This window comes from Nicotiana tabacum, chromosome 15, assembly GCF_000715075.1.
Source record: "Nicotiana tabacum cultivar K326 chromosome 15, ASM71507v2, whole genome shotgun sequence".
Classification (NCBI taxonomy): Eukaryota; Viridiplantae; Streptophyta; class Magnoliopsida; order Solanales; family Solanaceae; genus Nicotiana; species Nicotiana tabacum.
In genome coordinates this window covers 32,666,259-32,675,910 of record NC_134094.1, presented here as the reverse complement: position 1 = coordinate 32,675,910, position 9,652 = coordinate 32,666,259, and the positions used below count along the sequence as shown (strand labels likewise).

General features: G+C 41.4%; 1 protein-coding gene across 2 annotated transcripts; it reads left to right on the top strand.

Annotated features, from left to right (window-relative positions):
* The first annotated feature begins 586 nt into the window (after window positions 1–586).
* Window positions 587–3,960, top strand: LOC107830523 (inactive glucose-1-phosphate adenylyltransferase small subunit 2, chloroplastic-like). 2 transcript variants are annotated; one of them, XM_016658115.2, is made up of 9 exons: window positions 587–852; window positions 1,379–1,669; window positions 1,951–2,202; window positions 2,323–2,490; window positions 2,623–2,726; window positions 2,829–2,943; window positions 3,072–3,170; window positions 3,385–3,492; window positions 3,657–3,960. In XM_016658115.2, the coding sequence occupies exons 1-9, from the start codon at window positions 694–696 to the stop codon at window positions 3,771–3,773; spliced, it is 1,413 nt and encodes a 470-aa protein (XP_016513601.1). In that variant the 5' UTR covers window positions 587–693; the 3' UTR covers window positions 3,774–3,960. The 2 variants fall into 2 exon arrangements, with proteins under 2 accessions (XP_016513601.1, XP_016513602.1); XM_016658116.2 differs by having other exon boundaries at window positions 2,832–2,943; window positions 3,657–3,953.
* Window positions 3,961–9,652: the final 5,692 nt, after the last annotated feature.

The window sequence follows — 9,652 nt, the reverse complement described above, 5'->3', positions numbered from 1 at the left end:
CCAAAAATAAGCAAAACGTTCTTAAGATTCCTTTCAAACTTCAAATATTGCTAACCACCCCCACCCTTCAGATCACCTTGTATAATTTATCAGATTATTGTCATAATTCAACTTGTAAATGAGTTTCATGAGAATGAGACGGTGATGTTTTTAAGACTTTACGTCGTGTCTTAAATTTATATTTACTTTATATTATTTTCAAATAATGTCAACTTGATATATATACTCATTATAATTTAGAAAGATATTATTTACACAAACACATATATAAAAAGAACTTGTTTTTGTAAGGATGACACCCTTACTAAAGAGAAATGAAAAATAAATAGAGATGAAAAAAGAGAAGTATGGAATAACATGATTATCATATGAGAATTTTTTTTTAATTACATTGTATATGTGAAGAGAAGCTTAGAATCAAAGTTAAACATAGAACCATGAAAAAGGGACAAAGAAAACCTTAGCAACAATAGAATGTATTTATGATAGGTTCACTTTAAGCTAACTAATTGTAGGACAATATTCTGATGTTTTCATATACTACATGTTACACTGTTCATGAACCAGAAGAAAGCTAAATATTCCCTCCTAAACTTCCCCTTCTTAAATTGCTGTCACATCACATAAAGGGAAGATGAAGCAAAGTATACCAAGTAGGGGATATAGAGATTTTGACATACAAAGTATTCAGTCATGTCTCTTCCTACTTGGCTGAATCTCAAGATTAATGCCCCTCATTTTGTTTACAAGCCTACATCAAAGCTCATTCCAGCTTCTGTTCCATCAAAGTTGAATCTATCATATACACAACATTTTGAATGTCCAAACTCTCTAATTCCTCCAGCAGACCAGGTTTGCTAACCTTTTCCTTAAACACTCACATTATTTACATCTATATAACAGCTCATGGACCGCTAGCGGTTGAACTCGAAAGGAGTTCGCCGAGAAACTTGCTTTAGGCGAATCCCACATTCAAATGGGATGGAAAGGTTAGGGGCCATTAAAGGTGGGTTCAAGAATTTCAACTGTCGGGTACATGAGCGAACTGCTCAACCAGTTCCCCCGACTTTTGATTTTAAAGGTTCCAAGTAAAATATATGACTGTTCTATGCATACACATATATATCCAAAAATTTTGTAGTTAACGGGGTCCAGTGACCCCTCTTCTCCAAATATAGGTCGCCTCTGACTGTGAGGCCTCAAAAGTTGGGCCAGAGCGGACAATACCTTGGCAGTCGGGCTTGAGTCTGTTATATTTTATTACTGTTTTCTAGTGGTTCTTAAAAGAAGAAAAATGTCAATGTTTCAAGAATCTATAATGTAGATGTTCTTTTTTCTTCACCTCAGATATTTAAAAGATCTTAACTATTGTTGCCAGAATGTTGCAGCAATTGTGTTTGGAGATGGATCAAATTCAAGACTTTATCCATTGACAAAGAGAAGGTCAGAGTCTGCACTTCCTATCGCAGGGAACTACAGACTCATTGATGCAGTTGTTAGTAACTGCATCAATAGTAATATAAGGAAGGTATATGCACTTACACAGTTTAACTCTGCCTCTCTAAATTCCCACCTTTCAAGAGCTTATTCTAGTGCACGAATCGGGAACGAAGCATTAGTTGAAGTCATTGCAGCTTATCAGAGCCCTGAGGGCAAAGGATGGTTTCAGGTAAAGAAACACAAAAGGTAGTTTCAAACCTTTACTATGTGCATGTTTTCCAACTATCTATAAATGCTTGCTAAAACATTCCCCCTCGAGTAGCTGTTAATACGAATAAGAAAAACTCTGATATTGCCATTTCTATGCATTCAATTATTCTACGGATAGAGGAGTACATAGAGTTGAAGACAGTAAGACTTTGTTGAAATTGTTCGTTTGGAACTTTCCCCAAAAGCTAATCATATGTTCTCTCCGTCGGAACAATGGGGGTCATTTTCTTGTATTCTCAGGGAACTGCTGATGCTATAAGAAGATGTTTGTGGGTACTAGAAGAGTACCCGATCCTCGAGTTTCTACTGCTTCCCGGTTACCATCTTTACAAAATGGATTTCCAGGAACTCTTAGAGGCTCACTGGAACAACAGAGCTGATATAACTGTTGCAGTGTTAAGTCGAACGAGGGATAACGATACAGAATTTGGTACTTTCCAACTAAATTCTGAAAATCAAGTCATTGCTTTCAAAGACAATCCAGAGAAGCGAGTACGACTTCCAATTGCTTCATTTGTTTCTCATTAAGTCATTTCATACTGCTAAAAAAGAACATGAATTAGCACTGGAGGTTCTTTAATTTCCTTGTAAAAGATCAACACATTATTTCAGGTACAAAATTCAGAGAAATTGAAAGACATTTCTCATGATAATTTTGCCAGCATGGATATCTATGTTGTTAATAAAGATGCTATGATAAAGCTTCTGACAGAGTATCATCCTTTGGCCAATGACTTCAGAAGAGAAGTTGTACCAGGTGCAATTTCCTTAGGAATGAATGTAAGAGTCATGTATTTTCATATCTACCAGATCTTTAAGATTTTCTCAACATAAAATATCTCCCTCTTGTGGTGTAAACATAGTCAATATTTTGTTTTCGCTCTAATTTAAACCGTTCTTTGGAACAAACAGGTATATGCACACAAATTCAGCGGCTACTGGGACGATATCAGAAGCATTGAAGCTTACTACCGGGCAAATATGGAAAGCATAAAGAATACAAATAAGGCATATTGGTCAGTATCTTCAAAAGTCTCAAGAATAAAAGGCACTACATCCCTTTAATGTTACCCAGAATAGGTCCTTCAATGACTTAATAAAAATTTCATTTTCGATAGCAGCATGTATGACAAAGACTCTCCGCTATACACTTTGCCTCGACACCTACCTCCAACTCAGATAACTGATGCTGTTATAACGGACTCTGTGATCGGAGATGGATGCTTTCTCAATGTATAAAAGTGATCAATTGTCCTTGAAATTTATAAAAAGAAAATTAGAATTTTTATTAAGACCAAGACTATACAACCATTTGGCCTCACAAACATCTTTCTTTCGCGCTTCGTGTTTTCTGAGTGCAGAGATGCAAGATCAGAGGTACAGTTGTTGGCATGAGAACAAGAGTAGGTGATGGAGCAACTGTTGAGGATTCAGTAATAATGGGTTCCGATACCTATCAAGTAAGACACATGAAAACATTTTATTTACTTTCATCGGAGAGATACCTATTCGAGGGTCTATCGGAAACAGCCTCTATCCCAGACCCCATTTGATCCCACTGTGTTTGTTGTTGGAGAGATCCCTTATATTTCTACTTTTGATTCTTATCCACTCATGGTACTTAGGAGGATTAAGTTTCTAGAGAAGGATATTTAACTTAGTGAAAATATGCAGGGCGGTCGCTTAGAGGAGGATATCCACATTCCTATTGGAATTGGAGAAGGCACGCAAATAAGGAAAGCAATAATTGATAAGAATGTGAGAATTGGCAAAAATGTTAAGGTATTTTAAGAGAATTTCTGGTTTGAACATCTATGATGCTAAGGACTAGATGTTTGAATTTGCAAATAAAAAGTCTTATAGCAGAGAACATTGTGCCTTGATCTTGTCAGTTTCATTTTCTTTCCTTTGTCAAACTGCATTCATAATTTATTGTTTTCATGCAGATTTTGAATAGGGAAAATGTCCAAGAGTGTAGTAATGAAGAAAATGGCTACATTATCACTGGAGGCATAGTTGTAATTTTGAAGGGTGCCATTATTCCAAATGGAAGCATTATATGAGTTTCGCTTTGGACAGAAAATATCATTCTTTCAATGATTTGATAGGAATACATAGCTGCAGGAAGTCAAATTGTACACTGAGAATTTTCTTTTCTTGAGACATTTTAGTTCAGACTTAGATAATACAGAATGATGCTGTGATGACTTGAATTCATGTGAAGGGGAATAAATTTCCAAATTCTTGGAATCTTTTAATAAAAATATGTCAGCTTGTTCTTTTTGGTGGAAAGAGTACTGTTTACCCCAAAATTGAGTAACAATTGAATTTGTATCCAGTTTAAAGGATACATAGTTTAATTCAACACGAAAAATTAAGAAGAGCAGATAAATAAATTAAAGATGAAATAAACGATCATACCAATCTTGATGTTATGAACAAGCTTGATCTTAAATTGAGCGGTGATCCCGTCCTCAATTGGACCCTCGGTTCGAGCCCAATAGTGAATGAAGAATAGAAAAAGTAAACAAAGTTCTCAACAATAACTAGAAGGTAAAAACAAACTTTTATTGCCTTGAATTGCGTGTTACAATGTGTCAGACTAAAGAAAAACTTCCCCTTTATATAGTAGAAGAGTTTCGGTCTTAATAAAAGCCATAAAAGGTAAAAATCTTCTTTTCCCGATAATTGTTGATCCATAATTGACATCGAGCGAGATTCGCGTCGTGATATCCGGTTGAGGGCGGGTATCACAACCCTCTATCCATCATGCATAACCGTTCAATGTGTCTCCCGAGGTCTAGAACTTACACTCGGCCCGGGCGCGTCGCTTTTCCACGCCCGGTATTAGACATACCGTTCACCCTTCTTGGGTCTTGATACGAAGGATCTTTGACCTCGGCTGCAAAAACCGGGCATGTGTTCCCCCTTTGTTCTCTCATCGGGGAATCGGGGTAGACATTGCCCCCGATTTTACCCGTATACAGATAGTCCACTTATTTTTCGGAGAGTAGATTTATCTAAACGACGGGAAGCGATAAATGATCCCCGGCTTCTTCCCTCGTACGTCATGACAGGGTTGCTGGATCAACAAAACGGTCCATCAGTTGCATCGCTCTGACTTTGGACACGTGTCAGTCCCCGGTTGACTGTCCTCGAATGCGAAACGTCGCGCATTGACTGTTCTCCCTCTATAAAAGCTACTGCCCCCCTTTTTTACTTCCACGCTTCTCGATTCCAGAACTCTTGAATTTACCCTCGAACTTTCTACTTGCCTTTGACTTCTGCAAATCTTCACATATTGCTCCTTAGATCTTCATATCTTCAGTCCATCTTCAAATCTTCATAGATTTTTTTTGAATCTTCAACCTAGACCTTCATATCTTCATCCCATCTTCAAACCTTCATAGCTTTTATTCAAATCTTCATATTCCCAGAACTCAATGGCGAAAACTTCTAAATTCGTGCCTCAGAAATCCGCCCCTTTATCTTCCAATCCGGCCACAGATGCCGAGGTAGCCATTCCCCAGGTGGCCCAGGAGCCTCCTTTGAAGAGCTTCGTACCTGGGGGCTACTCCGTCGGGAGAGACTTCAACGTCGAGAAAGCCTCCAGTCAACAGGACTGGGGTGAGGGAGAATAGAGGTACATATGCTCCATTACTGAGGAAACATTACCCACAGTCCATAGACTGTAACTGAGAGGGCAAGGAGTTCGTCGTTCCCGAGCCCAACGAAAACATCACCACTCACATGGAGAGGTACTTAAGTATTTACACTTACCCCATCACACTCACCCCGATGGACCCTATAGTTCTCGACTTCTGCAAAAGGTTTGAGGTCTGCCTTGGGCAGATTCACCCATCCTTTTGAAGGATCGTAATCCTCCTCTGACACTTTGAAAACAACACCGAAGCACCTCGGTTCACCCGCGACCATCGGCTTCGTCTATACAGTCCCCGAATCTTCCGGGGGGGGAGGGGGATTGATCAAGCTCGTTCGCTAAGCAAGCAAGGCTCCGTTCTCGAGCATCAATGAGGACCAAGATCGAGGCTGGCAGGGGAGGTTCGTTCAGGTGAAGACCGTAAACCTCACCCCCTCTGAATTTCTACCATTCTACGACAAGTGGAACATATCTCGTAAGTGTTTTCCTTCTTGGGTATTTGGCGTTCCATTTTATTCTCTTTCTAATTGCACCTGTTTGTCGTTGTGCAGTGGTTTCCCGGGTTCGTATTGCAATACCCCATTTCACGGAGTGAATCGAGGGGATTTGCAAATAGATGCCCTACTCCGAGCGCACATGGCACAAGCTCTCGAAGGGAAAGTGGGAGGCCCATTCCCATGGTGAGGTTCTTTCCGAATGATTACATCCATACATCTGACTTATATTTCGCTGAATCTTCTTCTTTCTCACAGGTTTGCCCAAGACCGCCTAGCTCAGGCCGTTGAATGAGGACAAGTATTCGTCCGCACTTGTCGAACCCTCAGCTTCGGGACAGCCCTGTGCCGCCGCAAAGGAGGAGAAAAATAAGAAAAAGGAAGTCCTTGGGTTCCCTGGATGCCGAGGTGAGGAAGAAAAGGGTGTCTATCCGGATCCGAAAAAATAAAAGGAGCTCCAAATCCAGGGTGTCGGATTCTGATCCCCTTTTTCGGTTAAGAGATTACCCCGAGGATGACGACCTCGAGTTAATGGCCCATGAGTCGACCCTCATCAAGGAGGAGCATGCGACAACCGAAAGAAGTGGCAACGAGGTCGATGATCCTCTAGCTTAGGGACCAGAGGGAGAGACAGATGCCGTGGTCTCCCGAGAAGCCGCTCCTATCCTAGAGGAGGTAGACAGTATCATTTACATTGTGGAGATGCCTTACTATACCGAGTTCATGCTTGAAGAGGCCCAAGCAGTCAAAGAGAAGTCAAACGAGACAACATCGGGCCCAGATGATGCCCTCAACACGTTCTTCGATGGCATGGACATGGCCGCGTTAGAGGATTTTTCCGATCTTAGTCACTTGGAGGTCCCAAAAAAGGATGTGCCATCGGGGGCGAGGGAGCCGAGATCGAGCCCAAAATTAATGAATCAATTCCCCGCCCCGAGTGTTGACACTGACCGCAAGAGAATAGTCGTTCTTACTATCTCGACGGGCACCCGAGCACTGTCCGCTCTGGTGGGCATGGCCAACTACCTTTGTTGCATGGTGATCGAGGAAGAACATGCAAAGATGAACAATGTAGGCACGTCGAGCCTCTTCAACAAGGAGAAACAAGCACTAAACTGGGTAAGACGTTTATCCTTTGTATCTTTTGCGGATTTTGCTCACCATATTCTAATTGCTTTGTTATTTTTTTAGGCTTCACTGCTTCACCATGAAAGCTTCATTCAGTCTCGTTTCGAGACCAGTTAGCTCGAGTTTGAGCTCAAAGAGCATATCCGAAAGAAGGACATGTATAGGTCTCTTTGTGAGCAACAAGATGAGGCTCTTAAGGATCTCCCAACTATTCGGGCCGAGCTGGAAAAGGCTCAGAAAGAGGCCTCGTCCGCGAAATGGGATCACGCTGATCTGGTCGAGAAGGTAAGGATATTTATGGCTAAAAATGAGAAGCTACTCGTAATTAATAATGCAACCCCGCAGGTCCAATAGAAGGTAGATTTGATCGACCAGCTTTGGGATGAGATAGACTAGGTCAAGGCCGCGACTGAGGTGTGGAAGGGCAGGATGGATATGTTGGCTTTGGATAAGAGGGAACAAAAAAGGAGATGGCATCAGTCAAGAACCAACTCTAGGTGGCAAAGGACAAGGCCAACAAGTGGTTTCGGCTAAATGATGAACTCCGGGCAAAGCTGAACTCAGCCGTCACGGAACGGGATGCCCTCGGCCAAGAGTATGCCGCGCTGAGGTCCAAGTTGGAGGTAAATTCTAATGATTCCTCCGACGTTAAGGAAATTCTGGCCTAGTATAAGGCTGGTGTAGAGATAGCCGAGGCCCGCTTAAAGATGAAGACCTAGTACGTAAAGCGGCTATCCCGAAGAGAGACCCTCAAAGAGATCCATGCCCGAGGTTTTGACATGTCGGCGAAGGCTCCGAGGATTCCGACGATTATGGTGACGAGTCGAGCCCCAGTTAAGATCGGGCGTAAATGCCTTAGTTCTTTTTAAGCTTTCCCTTATATAATTTCATCTTTGTTTATTTTGAGGCCCTTTAATTGTGCCTTTGTAAATATTGTTTGTAATATATAAAATTTCCCCTTTTTGGCAATATTGTATCTTTGTTTTCCAGCATCTATTTGCGATATTTTATTTTTGCATCATTTTAAATGTCTTAGCGTAAAATCAAATGTAATCTAAAGTATCCATCATTTAGAGATTTGAATGGTAGCTGATTTCGATGGCAACTCGGGGTTACTCGTGGCTTCAAGATATCGATAGAATCGAAGGCTTTTAAGATGTTTAAGTGTCTTAGATGATGTTTTTGCCATAGGTTTCAATTTTTTATAAGGGCCTTACTTTCTGAGTATGGACTTCGGACGTCTCTGAGCCGTTTTAGAGTGGCCGTAGCCTTTTGTATTCGGGCACTGCCTAATAGGCTTGGTACCTCCGGGATTCGATAGCCCAGGTTGTCCGAATTTTTATCAATCGATAGTCATCGAGTAGTGGTAGCCCGTGGGATTTAGGATCCCGGATCGGAGAAGTGAACTGTGCAGTAATAAAGTATAAGGGAAGTAAATGATTTCTTTCATTATTTAATATGTAAGATATATGATCGGGGGTGCATAAGCCTTGTTCCGTGGCTAGAATGGACTATATGTGCACGATTCGTATGACCGTTTGACACTTACAATGAATCCTAGCCACCAAGCCTTTGTTTTTGACACATAAAACTTTCATTTCCTTTGCTTAATATCTTGATCTAGGGGTAACGACCCCGAGTAGTCGAGGCCGAACTTGTGAGGGCTTGGATACCGTTGATTTGGTGCAAACGATCATTAATTCTGGTTCAAGGCCGGTCTTCAAAATTAACGTAGCACATTTTATTGTTGCCTCGTTGAAAACCTTACCGAAAAACCCACCTCGGGATAAAAACGGTTCAAGTGAAAAAGAGTGCAACACGTGCTTTCAGACCTAATATCAACATTCGCCCCTGGCCGGGTACCTGCATGCGTTAGTCCGTAATGTAACAAAATTAAAAGAAATTAAGATCGTACCTTAGCAGTAGTACCACTTTAAGTGTGCCACGTTCCAATTTTTTGGTAGTTTAATGACGTTTCCCGCATCGAATTTGTATGAGCCTTTGCTAGTTATTCCAACAACTCGATACGATCCATCCCAATTCGGGGCCAGTTTCCATTCGTTTGGGTTCCTGGTGTGCAGTGTTACCTTTCTCAATACCAAGTCCCCGACTTGAAAGTGTCAGATGTTAGCTATTCGGTTGTAGTACCTTCCTACTAACTGCTTTTGGGCGGCCAACCGGACCAGGACGGCTTCCCGCCTTTCATCCAATAGTTTCAAGCTCGTGATTATGGCCTCGCAGTTTGACTCTTCGGTAGCATACTAGAACCTAAAGCTCAGTTCCCCTACCTCGACTGGTATTAAGGCTTCAGCTCCGTATACCATAGAAATGGGGTTTCCCCGGTGCTCAACTTCGAAGTCGTGCGGTATGCCCACAGGACTTCAGGCAAGATTTCCTTCCACTTTCCTTTAGAACTGGTCAACCTCTTTTTCAGGTTTTGGAGTATAGTTTTGTTTGTAGATTCTGCTTGCCCGTTCCTACTAGGGTGATAAGGCATTGATAATATATTTTTGATCTTGTGATCTTCGAGAAACTTACTCACCTTACTACTGATGAATTGCTTCTCGTTGTCGTAGGCGATCTCGGCTGGTATCCTAAATCTACATATTATATGGTCCCAGATGAAGTCGATGACTTCTTTCTCTAGGACCTTCTCGAA